The 17347-nt window shown below is 37.6% G+C and overlaps 3 protein-coding genes across 10 annotated transcripts; all 3 read right to left on the reverse strand.

The window, feature by feature from the left end:
* Positions 1 to 300: 300 nt before the first annotated feature.
* LOC100330009 (serine/threonine-protein kinase pim-3) lies at positions 301 to 2716 on the reverse strand. The gene is made up of 8 exons (XM_087290901.1): positions 2360 to 2716; positions 1866 to 2114; positions 1666 to 1748; positions 1502 to 1552; positions 1057 to 1429; positions 753 to 932; positions 585 to 680; positions 301 to 487 (listed from the first exon to the last, which is right to left on the reverse strand). Exons 1-7 carry the CDS (start codon positions 2373 to 2375, stop codon positions 589 to 591), a joined length of 1044 nt encoding a protein of 347 aa, XP_087147027.1. The 5' UTR covers positions 2376 to 2716; the 3' UTR covers positions 301 to 487; positions 585 to 588.
* A 548-nt stretch (positions 2717 to 3264) lies between these two features.
* Positions 3265 to 9934, reverse strand: LOC110438564 (serine/threonine-protein kinase pim-3-like). Of its 5 annotated transcripts, none has more exons than XR_015513691.1 (8): positions 9524 to 9934; positions 9030 to 9278; positions 8830 to 8912; positions 8666 to 8716; positions 8221 to 8593; positions 7917 to 8096; positions 5948 to 6111; positions 3265 to 4032 (listed from the first exon to the last, which is right to left on the reverse strand). XR_015513691.1 is itself a non-coding variant. In XM_087290885.1 (8 exons), the coding sequence occupies exons 1-7, from the start codon at positions 9537 to 9539 to the stop codon at positions 7753 to 7755; spliced, it is 1044 nt and encodes a 347-aa protein (XP_087147011.1). In that variant the 5' UTR covers positions 9540 to 9934; the 3' UTR covers positions 7465 to 7651; positions 7749 to 7752. The 5 variants fall into 5 exon arrangements, 4 of the variants coding, with proteins under 4 accessions (XP_087147012.1, XP_087147014.1, XP_087147011.1 ...); XM_087290885.1 differs by lacking the exons at positions 3265 to 4032; positions 5948 to 6111 and adding exons at positions 7465 to 7651; positions 7749 to 7844; XM_087290886.1 differs by lacking the exon at positions 3265 to 4032 and having other exon boundaries at positions 4266 to 6111.
* Positions 9935 to 10428: 494 nt separating this feature from the next.
* On the reverse strand, positions 10429 to 17104 carry LOC137489981 (serine/threonine-protein kinase pim-3-like). 4 transcript variants are annotated; one of them, XR_015513688.1, is made up of 8 exons: positions 16685 to 17070; positions 16191 to 16439; positions 15991 to 16073; positions 15827 to 15877; positions 15382 to 15754; positions 15078 to 15257; positions 13109 to 13272; positions 10429 to 11196 (listed from the first exon to the last, which is right to left on the reverse strand). XR_015513688.1 is itself a non-coding variant. In XM_087290873.1 (8 exons), exons 1-7 carry the CDS (start codon positions 16698 to 16700, stop codon positions 13190 to 13192), a joined length of 1035 nt encoding a protein of 344 aa, XP_087146999.1. In that variant the 5' UTR covers positions 16701 to 17045; the 3' UTR covers positions 10471 to 11196; positions 13185 to 13189. The 4 variants fall into 4 exon arrangements, 3 of the variants coding, with proteins under 3 accessions (XP_087146999.1, XP_087146998.1, XP_087146995.1); XM_087290873.1 differs by having other exon boundaries at positions 10471 to 11196; positions 13185 to 13272; positions 16685 to 17045; XM_087290869.1 differs by lacking the exons at positions 10429 to 11196; positions 13109 to 13272 and adding exons at positions 14626 to 14812; positions 14910 to 15005 and having other exon boundaries at positions 16685 to 17104.
* Positions 17105 to 17347: the final 243 nt, after the last annotated feature.

Genomic DNA, 17347 nt, shown 5'->3' on the forward strand with positions numbered 1-17347 from the left:
TTCACTTGCTCCAAACCTGTTTGAGTTTCTTTATTCTGTTCAATACAAAAGAAGATATTTTGAAGAAAGCTGAAAAGCTGTACCCATTGACTTGTTTGTTTTTGCTACTATGAAAGTCAACGGTTACAGGTTTTCAGCTTCTTCAAAACATTTTATTTTGTGCAAAACAGAAAACAAGAAACTCTTAAAGATTTGAAACCGCTTGAGCTTGAGTAAACAGTGAGTAAATCTGGATTTCTGTGTGAACTCTCCCTTTATTTGAGCTCTCTCCAGTCACTCTAGGAAGACACTACACCTGGATTATTTGTCTAAATAATACATTTATTATTAAAATCCCTTTTAACATTAAAGTCATCTAAAGCCGTGGCTTAGTGCAGGTAAAGGGGCCCCGGCCCTGGGTGAGTCGGCCATTAGTTTATGCCCACTCCTCATTCTGCAGGTGATCAGGAAGCAGTTCTCTGCACTTCCTGTGTGACTCCTGCTCACCCTACACAAATCATTAAGATCATTAATCCAGACTGACCCTAACAACACAATCAAAGCCATGAGTGCGTCACTCAGATAAGTGTCAAGTCACTGGCCACCTGTTCACTGTAACCAGGGATGGCGCTCAATATCGTCCAAACTGGGCCGATCAGCCGCCGCTGGACTGAGACACCAGCCAATCAGCTGACGGCACTCTGATACACACAACACCGTGTTCAGAAACACAGAGCAACACACTTCTGCTGATCTCTCAGTGAGTCTCTTACCTGTTGACAGAGTTATGGGGAAGGTCAGTTTGCTTCTGGACGTGACCCTCAGTGCACCTCCGAAGGGGAAACGGTTGCACAGGATGTTGAAGAGGGTCACTCCTACTGACCACACCGTAGCTGGACCCGCATGGTAGCGCTGTCTGCAGAACCACTCAGGTGGAGCGTATTGAATAGTTCCTGAGAGACACAAGGAGACACAAACACCCGTTCAAAACACTCCAGCACACACAAATTCCCTTTGGTGGATCATCAAAAGCTCACAAACATCCACAGAGTGTTTCCTTCTGCAACACAAACCCACCTGCGAAGTATTTGTAGGCCGAGCGCTTGAGCAGATCTCCACAGCCGAAGTCCAGCAGCTTGATGTCCTGGGACTCTGTGGAGATCAGCAGGTTCTCTGGCTTGACGTCCCGGTGCAGGACTCCGCGGCTCTCGCAGTGTTTCAGAGCCGCAATCAGCTGCACCAGCACTTTCTTGGCCAGACGCTCATCCAGACAGCCGTTCTCCTCACAGAAGCTCTGGAGGTCTTGGCAGGGATCCGGACGCTCCAGGATCAGGATGTAGCGTCTGGGACGGTCAAACCAGTCAAGCAGCTGCAGGACGTTGGGGCAGGCAGGAGCTGAATTGACGCGGGTCATCAGTGCCACCTCCAGCGGCAGCCGACCCTGACCTTCCTGCAGGACAAACGATTGGATTCAGAACCCAATGAAACATCAAACACAACAACAGGTTCACACTGAACTCACAACTCTCAGTCTCCTCTGTGTCCGCTCTTTGGACACATACTTGATGGCGACCTGTAGACAGATAAAGCATAATAAATCACACCTGCCTGATCCTCACACATCACATTTACTGAGATCAGGATTTCTAAAGGCTGTTTGAATGAAGAGCGGAGAAAACGACTTACTGGCAGTCCATCGGACCTGCGCATCCCAGCGAACACAGAGCCAAATCCACCGTCTCCCAGCAGTGGGCCCTTTGCATACGCGTCTGCAACACAGAGGAGCAGTAGAAATGTGTGTTCAAAGAAAACATGCAGCAGTAGAGAAAACTGCAAAAGAGCATTACTGAAACATCATCATCACTTCTTCAATAAGCCATTCTGACCTCTGCGAGAGCGTTTGAGAGCTCTTCTAGATGAGGTGGACGGACGTTCATCTTCTGGTGTTTGCTGGCTGCCGCTCTGCCGCTTCCTCTTCCTGTTACCCTGATCTGTGGACACAGATTTGGCCAACAGGGAAGGCAGAGGTCCATCAAGCTCTTGGCTCACGGTCTGGGTTTCACCATCACCATCATGTGTCCTGACGTCCTGAACAGCTGCCTGGATGAAAGCAGAACTCCTGGATCTGGAGCGGCCTGAGACAACGACAACAACAACAACAACAACATATCACGTTTATTATAAGATTATAAGAATTAATCAACAATTAACTTTAGTAGCTGCATCTACAGAGAATAAAAGACATCTGATCACTTATATCGGGGAACAGTTGTGTTGAAATGGGTTCATTTGTACCAGTTTATTTACATCACATTTCCCCAAATATTACACAACATCATATCATGATTGATCATAAACAAATAAAAACTAAAACACTCACTGCGGTTTTCACCCATCTGACAAACTCCTCCAAACTCCAGCAAACCTGAAAACAAGAACAAAGATCAAATATCAATAAAAATGTCAATAAAAACGATAAAAACAAGATCAAAATCAAAATAAACACAACAAAAGAGCAACAAAACGTGTGAAAAGGAATAATTTCAGCTCTGAGCGTCGATCTCCTTGTAAAATAAAAGTCTTCTGTCAGAAATTCTCTGGTCTCCTTGAAGAATCGCAGTATCAGCACAGTAATCCTCAGCAAATGCCTCAGAAATTCGCCTCTCCTCAATCAACAGATAGCGGCGAGTCTCGGTGTTTATATATGGAGTCAAATCATAACACGCGTTGCTATAGCAACCACAATTTGAATCGCCAATCTGAATCACATGAGTAAACGATTCATCTCATCTCAACATATAAATAATAAATAATTAATAATAATAAATAACATAGTTATAATAATAATAATAATAATAATAATGAAGTTTAAATCAATTAATTTATAATTCACGAAACTGTAATAATAATGCTAAATGAGCAAGATTGGTTTGACAAGGTTTGACTTTGTAAAATGTACAGCTATTTAGGAATTAATTAAATTAAAATAATAAAATTAACTCATATATTTTCTATTAGTGGCCCAAGCAATGTAAGTGCATGCTGGTTAATTACACGTACAGTGCTAACTGCTCACGTAGATATTAGGAATATAAGTTAAAAAAAAAAGTTTATTATTGTAAATAATAGAAAGTAAATTAAATCGTTCACCATTTCTATGTCTATGCCTATATTTTACAGTCTATGGTCTACGCACGATTTCAGATCACATGGCCGTTTGTATCATCATCTGGTAGGCTACATGGTTCAGTCATATTTATGTACTTTTCATTTGCTCTTGTTTTCAGATTTAATATTATTAAGTTTTATTAATGTTTTCGTTTTTTTGGATGTATGTGAAGGCTTTTTAAGGGACTTTGTGTTCACTCAACGGCTAGAAAGCACAAAAGTTCACCTGCCGAATGAGTTCCCGCGTCTGACCACAAGATGGCGTCCACAGCAGAAAGGTGCAAGTTTATAAATACATTATTTCTGTTTGTATGAATCTAGATAGCTGTTTTCATTACTAATATACAGCTTTCAATAAGCTAAATTACTATCACAAGGTCTGTAATGACAATTAGCTTGTACGTTTGCTAGAATTTTCCTAACCTATCTAGCCTTGTTCATTTATATTAAAACAAAAAAAAAGATTGTATTTTATTCAGAAAAACATCTCTCGTTTGTCATTACGTTTGATGATTTGATGTGATTTGAGCTTCTGAACTTCTGTTAAGGGTGCAAAGTGTGCATTGAAGCGGCCTGATTTTATACACCAGTTTACAGTAGTAAAAATATATCAAAGTTAATTAAAGTAAACATATTAAAGGTAAACAGGTTTCTATTTTTTCAATGTAGTTAAAAACTCTTTATGAAATGAATAATATGATTAATAATATGGTTCATTTCTTATATTGATATACATTTTTTATATTAAATTATCTCTGGGTCATAAATGATTCTGCTTGCAGCCTTCAGTACATCAGCTTTCAGGCTCAGTGCTGTGTTTCTTCTTCTTCTTCTTGGTCTTTACTGACGCTCCTGGTGCAGTGATGTTGCAGTTGCTGTGAAAAGCTAGGCGAGAACACAAACCACAAGTGTTTTTATTCAGGCATGCAACAGACTGAATGTCCTAAAACTGTTTGTGGTCAAGCTGGTGATCTTGCATGCTCAATACACACATCAATGCATGAGATAAACTGTGGTTAGACAAAAACAGAAATAAGAAAAGTAAGAAAATATTTAGTGCACGCTGCAGCTGTAAATGTTGCTTTTATTATTTTCATGACTTGGAATTGATGAGAAACTGAAGATGCAAAAGTCTGATTTATTAAAATACGTACCATGAATCAGAGACAGTGTAAACAGCACACAACTGAGGTTTGATTTATTTAAAGAAGAGCAGAGCAATGCAACATATACGAGTGCAACATTCAACATTTAAACCAAATTGTAATAATCATTCAACAAAATTTCCTTTCATAAAGCAAATCCATCTGTTTGTATTTCCTATTATCTTTTAATTTCTACATTAGACCTTCTTTAGTTGTTGAGAAATGACAGTATCCTGTTCACTGATCAGACACTTATAATGAATTTAATGTGTGAAGAGAGTTTAGTGTGGAGTAAATTCAGCACAATGGACAGCTCCCTGCAGTGCTGAACTGACTGAACCACATCTGCAGGAGGAAATGCTACAGAGATGTTTAATTACTGCTGAATAATTACTGAACAATATTGAATATTGAAAATCTAACCCATCAGTAGTGATTACTAATTAAACATTTATTTTATATATAAATTAAGATAAAAGGCGATTACATAAAAAACCTGTTGGGCTTATTCGCTCTAAGACATGCTTTGATAATTATATTTCTTTTAAAGTAATACGGTTTTGTTAATGTTAATAAAAGGAAACACTGAGTTTGTATAATCATTTCTTTTTGTAATTGAACACTCACTTTACAGCTCTTCATCTCTCAGAAAACTCCCTCATTAAACCAATAGTTGCCCTCGCGCACATTAATCAATACACAAGACTAAAGAAAGCCTAATGGAAAATCTGTGCTTTGTGACAATGATCTAAGAGATCTTATCAGATCAGTGAAGTTTATTTTTCAGTTTGGCTGAAGTGAAAACAGTTTTTGATAAAAACAAACAAAAAATTAAGCACATTATTATTAGCCCTGTAAGATTTTTTTTTTTTTTTTTTTTGGCTACAGAACCAAGCACTGTTGTCCTATGATTTGCCTAAATTAAACTAACTTTAGTTAACCTAATTAACCCAGTGAGCCTTTAAACTGCACTTTAAGCTGAATACTAGTGTCTTGTAAAATAACTATTAAAATATTGTGTCATGAGTTATTAGAGATTATTTATTTAACATATTATGTTTAAAAATGTGTTGCAAAAGATATTTTCTCAATTAAACCGTGCTGGGGAATTATTTAATCATTCATTACACTCAGAATAATTTATTTCAAGTGTTTATTTCAGTTCATTTTGATGATTATGGATTACAGCTAATATTAGTGTCAATTATAGTTTATCTCTTCATAATATAGCTGTGCTTTAATGATAAGTTTACATGTTTACCTAAAGTTTTATTATTTTAATATTATTTGAATGAATTTTATCGATAATTAATGCAAAGTCCTGCAAATAATTAAGCAACACAATCCTGCAGCCATAGTCCAACTTCAAATACAGAAAAATTGTATATTTAATAAAGTATATTAGTAAAATAAGTGTTTATAATTAGTTTTTAAAGTGTATCTTAGTTTCTAATAATACTTTAAATTAAATTAACAGCAAATTCATTATATTTTGTAAAACGATGATTTATAGTGTATTTAATATTAGAATCTTTAACTTCTGATTTTCCAACCACTTTTAGCAAATTCATCAGTGTTAAACTCATATTTTTCATTATTGTGTGTAATCAGTAAAGATAAAATAAAATGAATATAATAACTAAATATATATTCACTTTAATAATGGCCTGTTGTTCATTTTAGAGCAAGAGTCTCCTTGTGCTGAACGGTTTAACAGCACCTCCACATCACCTGCATCAGAGTGTGTTTTCTGCTGGAATCTGCTGTTCAGTGTGTGTTCGGTGTGTGTTCTCCTCTTCTCCATCTGCGTCTACTGCCTCTGTCAGAAGAAAACTACAGGTCATCAGCTATTCGTAAAAAATGGATATCTCAAATTATAAAATGTAAATTATTCTTATCTTTTGTTAAGTTTCTGTAGGTTCTGGGGCTGAGAACAGACATGTTGAGGTATGAGCACATTTTGAGAATAATTTTAATATATATCATTCGCAATAGTTTAGCAGCAACACAAATTACATCAATATAATATAATATATTTATTTGTTTATTATTTTAATGAAATATATTCTGTTTCAGGCTGGTGATGAAGTGTGTTATGCTTCATTAGACATGCCTTCCACACAGCAACAAAGGCAGAGGAATAAAAGAGCTCAGAGTTCAGACTTCAGTATTTATTCTAATGTCAGAACCAGCAGAATGTAAAGTAGAGTAAACTAAAGTCATTGTTCTTTAGTAGAAATATGATTCAAAAGAGTGTTAATGACAATGTTCTGGCATCTGCATCCTATTTTCATTGATTCTAATATTGTAAGTTTTTAATGATTAAAAATGTAAATACATTTAAGAAAGGTTAAATGTTTTTTCCAAATATTTGACTTGCAGTCTCAGAAAGGACTCAGTGTTGTTTCTGGGTCTCTCAGTTTAATATAATTTAAGCCAATCACATGAGTGCATATGCAGTAGTACTCCCAGCTAAAACTGAAGTTCTTAAACTCTTTTCATGCCACAAAACAAACATCTCCCTGCTACAACAACAGACATGTAGAATGCAAATGTACATCTAACAGAGCTCTGAACATTCCTAATATTAAAAAAACAAAAAACTAGGTCTTAGATCATCAGATGTGTACACCATTTCAGAGGTTTTACTGCTACTGTGGGCAAATTACCACAACAACTCCACCAAAACTTATATATTATAGATCTATAAGATCATTTAATGGAATAACAACCTAAACAATATTTCATCACACCTTTAGCCTCAGTCAGTAGAGCTGCAATCTTCATTTTAAAACCATTATGAAAACCTCCATTAAGAGGACTTAAATGGATAGTTCACCCCAAAATAACAATTCTGTATCATTAACTCCCTTTCACTTGCTCCAAACCTGTTTGAGTTTCTTTATTCTGTTCAATACAAAAGAAGATATTTTGAAGAAAGCTGAAAAGCTGTACCCATTGACTTGTTTGTTTTTGCTACTATGAAAGTCAACGGTTACAGGTTTTCAGCTTCTTCAAAACATTTTATTTTGTGCAAAACAGAAAACAAGAAACTCTTAAAGATTTGAAACCGCTTGAGCTTGAGTAAACAGTGAGTAAATCTGGATTTCTGTGTGAACTCTCCCTTTATTTGAGCTCTCTCCAGTCACTCTAGGAAGACACTACACCTGGATTATTTGTCTAAATAATACATTTATTATTAAAATCCCTTTTAACATTAAAGTCATCTAAAGCCGTGGCTTAGTGCAGGTAAAGGGGCCCCGGCCCTGGGTGAGTCGGCCATTAGTTTATGCCCACTCCTCATTCTGCAGGTGATCAGGAAGCAGTTCTCTGCACTTCCTGTGTGACTCCTGCTCACCCTACACAAATCATTAAGATCATTAATCCAGACTGACCCTAACAACACAATCAAAGCCATGAGTGCGTCACTCAGATAAGTGTCAAGTCACTGGCCACCTGTTCACTGTAACCAGGGATGGCGCTCAATATCGTCCAAACTGGGCCGATCAGCCGCCGCTGGACTGAGACACCAGCCAATCAGCTGACGGCACTCTGATACACACAACACCGTGTTCAGAAACACAGAGCAACACACTTCTGCTGATCTCTCAGTGAGTCTCTTACCTGTTGACAGAGTTATGGGGAAGGTCAGTTTGCTTCTGGACGTGACCCTCAGTGCACCTCCGAAGGGGAAACGGTTGCACAGGATGTTGAAGAGGGTCACTCCTACTGACCACACCGTAGCTGGACCCGCATGGTAGCGCTGTCTGCAGAACCACTCAGGTGGAGCGTATTGAATAGTTCCTGAGAGACACAAGGAGACACAAACACCCGTTCAAAACACTCCAGCACACACAAATTCCCTTTGGTGGATCATCAAAAGCTCACAAACATCCACAGAGTGTTTCCTTCTGCAACACAAACCCACCTGCGAAGTATTTGTAGGCCGAGCGCTTGAGCAGATCTCCACAGCCGAAGTCCAGCAGCTTGATGTCCTGGGACTCTGTGGAGATCAGCAGGTTCTCTGGCTTGACGTCCCGGTGCAGGACTCCGCGGCTCTCGCAGTGTTTCAGAGCCGCGATCAGCTGCACCAGCACTTTCTTGGCCAGACGCTCATCCAGACAGCCGTTCTCCTCACAGAAGCTCTGGAGGTCTTGGCAGGGATCCGGACGCTCCAGGATCAGGATGTAGCGTCTGGGACGGTCAAACCAGTCAAGCAGCTGCAGGACGTTGGGGCAGGCAGGAGCTGAATTGACGCGGGTCATCAGTGCCACCTCCAGCGGCAGCCGACCCTGACCTTCCTGCAGGACAAACGATTGGATTCAGAACCCAATGAAACATCAAACACAACAACAGGTTCACACTGAACTCACAACTCTCAGTCTCCTCTGTGTCCGCTCTTTGGACACATACTTGATGGCGACCTGTAGACAGATAAAGCATAATAAATCACACCTGCCTGATCCTCACACATCACATTTACTGAGATCAGGATTTCTAAAGGCTGTTTGAATGAAGAGCGGAGAAAACGACTTACTGGCAGTCCATCGGACCTGCGCATCCCAGCGAACACAGAGCCAAATCCACCGTCTCCCAGCAGTGGGCCCTTTGCATACGCGTCTGCAACACAGAGGAGCAGTAGAAATGTGTGTTCAAAGAAAACATGCAGCAGTAGAGAAAACTGCAAAAGAGCATTACTGAAACATCATCATCACTTCTTCAATAAGCCATTCTGACCTCTGCGAGAGCGTTTGAGAGCTCTTCTAGATGAGGTGGACGGACGTTCATCTTCTGGTGTTTGCTGGCTGCCGCTCTGCCGCTTCCTCTTCCTGTTACCCTGATCTGTGGACACAGATTTGGCCAACAGGGAAGGCAGAGGTCCATCAAGCTCTTGGCTCACGGTCTGGGTTTCACCATCACCATCATGTGTCCTGACGTCCTGAACAGCTGCCTGGATGAAAGCAGAACTCCTGGATCTGGAGCGGCCTGAGACAACGACAACAACAACAACAACAACATATCACGTTTATTATAAGATTATAAGAATTAATCAACAATTAACTTTAGTAGCTGCATCTACAGAGAATAAAAGACATCTGATCACTTATATCGGGGAACAGTTGTGTTGAAATGGGTTCATTTGTACCAGTTTATTTACATCACATTTCCCCAAATATTACACAACATCATATCATGATTGATCATAAACAAATAAAAACTAAAACACTCACTGCGGTTTTCACCCATCTGACAAACTCCTCCAAACTCCAGCAAACCTGAAAACAAGAACAAAGATCAAATATCAATAAAAATGTCAATAAAAACGATAAAAACAAGATCAAAATCAAAATAAACACAACAAAAGAGCAACAAAACGTGTGAAAAGGAATAATTTCAGCTCTGAGCGTCGATCTCCTTGTAAAATAAAAGTCTTCTGTCAGAAATTCTCTGGTCTCCTTGAAGAATCGCAGTATCAGCACAGTAATCCTCAGCAAATGCCTCAGAAATTCGCCTCTCCTCAATCAACAGATAGCGGCGAGTCTCGGTGTTTATATATGGAGTCAAATCATAACACGCGTTGCTATAGCAACCACAATTTGAATCGCCAATCCGAATCACATGAGTAAACGATTCATCTCATCTCAACATATAAATAATAAATAATTAATAATAATAAATAACATAGTTATAATAATAATAATAATAATAATAATGAAGTTTAAATCAATTAATTTATAATTCACGAAACTGTAATAATAATGCTAAATGAGCAAGATTGGTTTGACAAGGTTTGACTTTGTAAAATGTACAGCTATTTAGGAATTAATTAAATTAAAATAATAAAATTAACTCATATATTTTCTATTAGTGGCCCAAGCAATGTAAGTGCATGCTGGTTAATTACACGTACAGTGCTAACTGCTCACGTAGATATTAGGAATATAAGTTAAAAAAAAAAGTTTATTATTGTAAATAATAGAAAGTAAATTAAATCGTTCACCATTTCTATGTCTATGCCTATATTTTACAGTCTATGGTCTACGCACGATTTCAGATCACATGGCCGTTTGTATCATCATCTGGTAGGCTACATGGTTCAGTCATATTTATGTACTTTTCATTTGCTCTTGTTTTCAGATTTAATATTATTAAGTTTTATTAATGTTTTCGTTTTTTTGGATGTATGTGAAGGCTTTTTAAGGGACTTTGTGTTCACTCAACGGCTAGAAAGCACAAAAGTTCACCTGCCGAATGAGTTCCCGCGTCTGACCACAAGATGGCGTCCACAGCAGAAAGGTGCAAGTTTATAAATACATTATTTCTGTTTGTATGAATCTAGATAGCTGTTTTCATTACTAATATACAGCTTTCAATAAGCTAAATTACTATCACAAGGTCTGTAATGACAATTAGCTTGTACGTTTGCTAGAATTTTCCTAACCTATCTAGCCTTGTTCATTTATATTAAAACAAAAAAAAAGATTGTATTTTATTCAGAAAAACATCTCTCGTTTGTCATTACGTTTGATGATTTGATGTGATTTGAGCTTCTGAACTTCTGTTAAGGGTGCAAAGTGTGCATTGAAGCGGCCTGATTTTATACACCAGTTTACAGTAGTAAAAATATATCAAAGTTAATTAAAGTAAACATATTAAAGGTAAACAGGTTTCTATTTTTTCAATGTAGTTAAAAACTCTTTATGAAATGAATAATATGATTAATAATATGGTTCATTTCTTATATTGATATACATTTTTTATATTAAATTATCTCTGGGTCATAAATGATTCTGCTTGCAGCCTTCAGTACATCAGCTTTCAGGCTCAGTGCTGTGTTTCTTCTTCTTCTTCTTGGTCTTTACTGACGCTCCTGGTGCAGTGATGTTGCAGTTGCTGTGAAAAGCTAGGCGAGAACACAAACCACAAGTGTTTTTATTCAGGCATGCAACAGACTGAATGTCCTAAAACTGTTTGTGGTCAAGCTGGTGATCTTGCATGCTCAATACACACATCAATGCATGAGATAAACTGTGGTTAGACAAAAACAGAAATAAGAAAAGTAAGAAAATATTTAGTGCACGCTGCAGCTGTAAATGTTGCTTTTATTATTTTCATGACTTGGAATTGATGAGAAACTGAAGATGCAAAAGTCTGATTTATTAAAATACGTACCATGAATCAGAGACAGTGTAAACAGCACACAACTGAGGTTTGATTTATTTAAAGAAGAGCAGAGCAATGCAACATATACGAGTGCAACATTCAACATTTAAACCAAATTGTAATAATCATTCAACAAAATTTCCTTTCATAAAGCAAATCCATCTGTTTGTATTTCCTATTATCTTTTAATTTCTACATTAGACCTTCTTTAGTTGTTGAGAAATGACAGTATCCTGTTCACTGATCAGACACTTATAATGAATTTAATGTGTGAAGAGAGTTTAGTGTGGAGTAAATTCAGCACAATGGACAGCTCCCTGCAGTGCTGAACTGACTGAACCACATCTGCAGGAGGAAATGCTACAGAGATGTTTAATTACTGCTGAATAATTACTGAACAATATTGAATATTGAAAATCTAACCCATCAGTAGTGATTACTAATTAAACATTTATTTTATATATAAATTAAGATAAAAGGCGATTACATAAAAAACCTGTTGGGCTTATTCGCTCTAAGACATGCTTTGATAATTATATTTCTTTTAAAGTAATACGGTTTTGTTAATGTTAATAAAAGGAAACACTGAGTTTGTATAATCATTTCTTTTTGTAATTGAACACTCACTTTACAGCTCTTCATCTCTCAGAAAACTCCCTCATTAAACCAATAGTTGCCCTCGCGCACATTAATCAATACACAAGACTAAAGAAAGCCTAATGGAAAATCTGTGCTTTGTGACAATGATCTAAGAGATCTTATCAGATCAGTGAAGTTTATTTTTCAGTTTGGCTGAAGTGAAAACAGTTTTTGATAAAAACAAACAAAAAAATAAGCACATTATTATTAGCCCTGTAAGATTTTTTTTTTTTTTTTTTTTGGCTACAGAACCAAGCACTGTTGTCCTATGATTTGCCTAAATTAAACTAACTTTAGTTAACCTAATTAACCCAGTGAGCCTTTAAACTGCACTTTAAGCTGAATACTAGTGTCTTGTAAAATAACTATTAAAATATTGTGTCATGAGTTATTAGAGATTATTTATTTAACATATTATGTTTAAAAATGTGTTGCAAAAGATATTTTCTCAATTAAACCGTGCTGGGGAATTATTTAATTCATTACACTCAGAATAATTTATTTCAAGTGTTTATTTCAGTTCATTTTGATGATTATGGATTACAGCTAATATTAGTGTCAATTATAGTTTATCTCTTCATAATATAGCTGTGCTTTAATGATAAGTTTACATGTTTACCTAAAGTTTTATTATTTTAATATTATTTGAATGAATTTTATCGATAATTAATGCAAAGTCCTGCAAATAATTAAGCAACACAATCCTGCAGCCATAGTCCAACTTCAAATACAGAAAAATTGTATATTTAATAAAGTATATTAGTAAAATAAGTGTTTATAATTAGTTTTTAAAGTGTATCTTAGTTTCTAATAATACTTTAAATTAAATTAACAGCAAATTCATTATATTTTGTAAAACGATGATTTATAGTGTATTTAATATTAGAATCTTTAACTTCTGATTTTCCAACCACTTTTAGCAAATTCATCAGTGTTAAACTCATATTTTTCATTATTGTGTGTAATCAGTAAAGATAAAATAAAATGAATATAATAACTAAATATATATTCACTTTAATAATGGCCTGTTGTTCATTTTAGAGCAAGAGTCTCCTTGTGCTGAACGGTTTAACAGCACCTCCACATCACCTGCATCAGAGTGTGTTTTCTGCTGGAATCTGCTGTTCAGTGTGTGTTCGGTGTGTGTTCTCCTCTTCTCCATCTGCGTCTACTGCCTCTGTCAGAAGAAAACTACAGGTCATCAGCTATTCGTAAAAAATGGATATCTCAAATTATAAAATGTAAATTATTCTTATCTTTTGTTAAGTTTCTGTAGGTTCTGGGGCTGAGAACAGACATGTTGAGGTATGAGCACATTTTGAGAATAATTTTAATATATATCATTCGCAATAGTTTAGCAGCAACACAAATTACATCAATATAATATAATATATTTATTTGTTTATTATTTTAATGAAATATATTCTGTTTCAGGCTGGTGATGAAGTGTGTTATGCTTCATTAGACATGCCTTCCACACAGCAACAAAGGCAGAGGAATAAAAGAGCTCAGAGTTCAGACTTCAGTATTTATTCTAATGTCAGAACCAGCAGAATGTAAAGTAGAGTAAACTAAAGTCATTGTTCTTTAGTAGAAATATGATTCAAAAGAGTGTTAATGACAATGTTCTGGCATCTGCATCCTATTTTCATTGATTCTAATATTGTAAGTTTTTAATGATTAAAAATGTAAATACATTTAAGAAAGGTTAAATGTTTTTTCCAAATATTTGACTTGCAGTCTCAGAAAGGACTCAGTGTTGTTTCTGGGTCTCTCAGTTTAATATAATTTAAGCCAATCACATGAGTGCATATGCAGTAGTACTCCCAGCTAAAACTGAAGTTCTTAAACTCTTTTCATGCCACAAAACAAACATCTCCCTGCTACAACAACAGACATGTAGAATGCAAATGTACATCTAACAGAGCTCTGAACATTCCTAATATTAAAAAAACAAAAAACTAGGTCTTAGATCATCAGATGTGTACACCATTTCAGAGGTTTTACTGCTACTGTGGGCAAATTACCACAACAACTCCACCAAAACTTATATATTATAGATCTATAAGATCATTTAATGGAATAACAACCTAAACAATATTTCATCACACCTTTAGCCTCAGTCAGTAGAGCTGCAATCTTCATTTTAAAACCATTATGAAAACCTCCATTAAGAGGACTTAAATGGATAGTTCACCCCAAAATAACAATTCTGTATCATTAACTCCCTTTCACTTGCTCCAAACCTGTTTGAGTTTCTTTATTCTGTTCAATACAAAAGAAGATATTTTGAAGAAAGCTGAAAAGCTGTACCCATTGACTTGTTTGTTTTTGCTACTATGAAAGTCAACGGTTACAGGTTTTCAGCTTCTTCAAAACATTTTATTTTGTGCAAAACAGAAAACAAGAAACTCTTAAAGATTTGAAACCGCTTGAGCTTGAGTAAACAGTGAGTAAATCTGGATTTCTGTGTGAACTCTCCCTTTATTTGAGCTCTCTCCAGTCACTCTAGGAAGACACTACACCTGGATTATTTGTCTAAATAATACATTTATTATTAAAATCCCTTTTAACATTAAAGTCATCTAAAGCCGTGGCTTAGTGCAGGTAAAGGGGCCCCGGCCCTGGGTGAGTCGGCCATTAGTTTATGCCCACTCCTCATTCTGCAGGTGATCAGGAAGCAGTTCTCTGCACTTCCTGTGTGACTCCTGCTCACCCTACACAAATCATTAAGATCATTAATCCAGACTGACCCTAACAACACAATCAAAGCCATGAGTGCGTCACTCAGATAAGTGTCAAGTCACTGGCCACCTGTTCACTGTAACCAGGGATGGCGCTCAATATCGTCCAAACTGGGCCGATCAGCCGCCGCTGGACTGAGACACCAGCCAATCAGCTGACGGCACTCTGATACACACAACACCGTGTTCAGAAACACAGAGCAACACACTTCTGCTGATCTCTCAGTGAGTCTCTTACCTGTTGACAGAGTTATGGGGAAGGTCAGTTTGCTTCTGGACGTGACCCTCAGTGCACCTCCGAAGGGGAAACGGTTGCACAGGATGTTGAAGAGGGTCACTCCTACTGACCACACCGTAGCTGGACCCGCATGGTAGCGCTGTCTGCAGAACCACTCAGGTGGAGCGTATTGAATAGTTCCTGAGAGACACAAGGAGACACAAACACCCGTTCAAAACACTCCAGCACACACAAATTCCCTTTGGTGGATCATCAAAAGCTCACAAACATCCACAGAGTGTTTCCTTCTGCAACACAAACCCACCTGCGAAGTATTTGTAGGCCGAGCGCTTGAGCAGATCTCCACAGCCGAAGTCCAGCAGCTTGATGTCCTGGGACTCTGTGGAGATCAGCAGGTTCTCTGGCTTGACGTCCCGGTGCAGGACTCCGCGGCTCTCGCAGTGTTTCAGAGCCGCGATCAGCTGCACCAGCACTTTCTTGGCCAGACGCTCATCCAGACAGCCGTTCTCCTCACAGAAGCTCTGGAGGTCTTGGCAGGGATCCGGACGCTCCAGGATCAGGATGTAGCGTCTGGGACGGTCAAACCAGTCAAGCAGCTGCAGGACGTTGGGGCAGGCAGGAGCTGAATTGACGCGGGTCATCAGTGCCACCTCCAGCGGCAGCCGACCCTGACCTTCCTGCAGGACAAACGATTGGATTCAGAACCCAATGAAACATCAAACACAACAACAGGTTCACACTGAACTCACAACTCTCAGTCTCCTCTGTGTCCGCTCTTTAGACACATACTTGATGGCGACCTGTAGACAGATAAAGCATAATAAATCACACCTGCCTGATCCTCACACATCACATTTACTGAGATCAGGATTTCTAAAGGCTGTTTGAATGAAGAGCGGAGAAAACGACTTACTGGCAGTCCATCGGACCTGCGCATCCCAGCGAACACAGAGCCAAATCCACCGTCTCCCAGCAGTGGGCCCTTTGCATACGCGTCTGCAACACAGAGGAGCAGTAGAAATGTGTGTTCAAAGAAAACATGCAGCAGTAGAGAAAACTGCAAAAGAGCATTACTGAAACATCATCATCACTTCTTCAATAAGCCATTCTGACCTCTGCGAGAGCGTTTGAGAGCTCTTCTAGATGAGGTGGACGGACGTTCATCTTCTGGTGTTTGCTGGCTGCCGCTCTGCCGCTTCCTCTTCCTGTTACCCTGATCTGTGGACACAGATTTGGCCAACAGGGAAGGCAGAGGTCCATCAAGCTCTTGGCTCACGGTCTGGGTTTCACCATCACCATCATGTGTCCTGACGTCCTGAACAGCTGCCTGGATGAAAGCAGAACTCCTGGATCTGGAGCGGCCTGAGACAACGACAACAACAACAACAACAACATATCACGTTTATTATAAGATTATAAGAATTAATCAACAATTAACTTTAGTAGCTGCATCTACAGAGAATAAAAGACATCTGATCACTTATATCGGGGAACAGTTGTGTTGAAATGGGTTCATTTGTACCAGTTTATTTACATCACATTTCCCCAAATATTACACAACATCATATCATGATTGATCATAAACAAATAAAAACTAAAACACTCACTGCGGTTTTCACCCATCTGACAAACTCCTCCAAACTCCAGCAAACCTGAAAACAAGAACAAAGATCAAATATCAATAAAAATGTCAATAAAAACGATAAAAACAAGATCAAAATCAAAATAAACACAACAAAAGAGCAACAAAACGTGTGAAAAGGAATAATTTCAGCTCTGAGCGTCGATCTCCTTGTAAAATAAAAGTCTTCTGTCAGAAATTCTCTGGTCTCCTTGAAGAATCGCAGTATCAGCACAGTAATCCTCAGCAAATGCCTCAGAAATTCGCCTCTCCTCAATCAACAGATAGCGGCGAGTCTCGGTGTTTATATATGGAGTCAAATCATAACACGCGTTGCTATAGCAACCACAATTTGAATCGCCAATCTGAATCACATGAGTAAACGATTCATCTCATCTCAACATATAAATAATAAATAATTAATAATAATAAATAACATAGTTATAATAATAATAATAATAATAATAATAATAATGAAGTTTAAATCAATTAATTTATAATTCACGAAACTGTAATAATAATGCTAAATGAGCAAGATTGGTTTGACAAGGTTTGACTTTGTAAAATGTACAGCTATTTAGGAATTAATTAAATTAAAATAATAAAATTAACTCATATATTTTCTATTAGTGGCCCAAGCAATGTAAGT

This window comes from Danio rerio, chromosome 17 (assembly GCF_052040795.2).
Source record: "Danio rerio strain M-AB ecotype USA chromosome 17, GRCz13ab, whole genome shotgun sequence".
NCBI classification, from domain to species: Eukaryota; Metazoa; Chordata; class Actinopteri; order Cypriniformes; family Danionidae; genus Danio; species Danio rerio.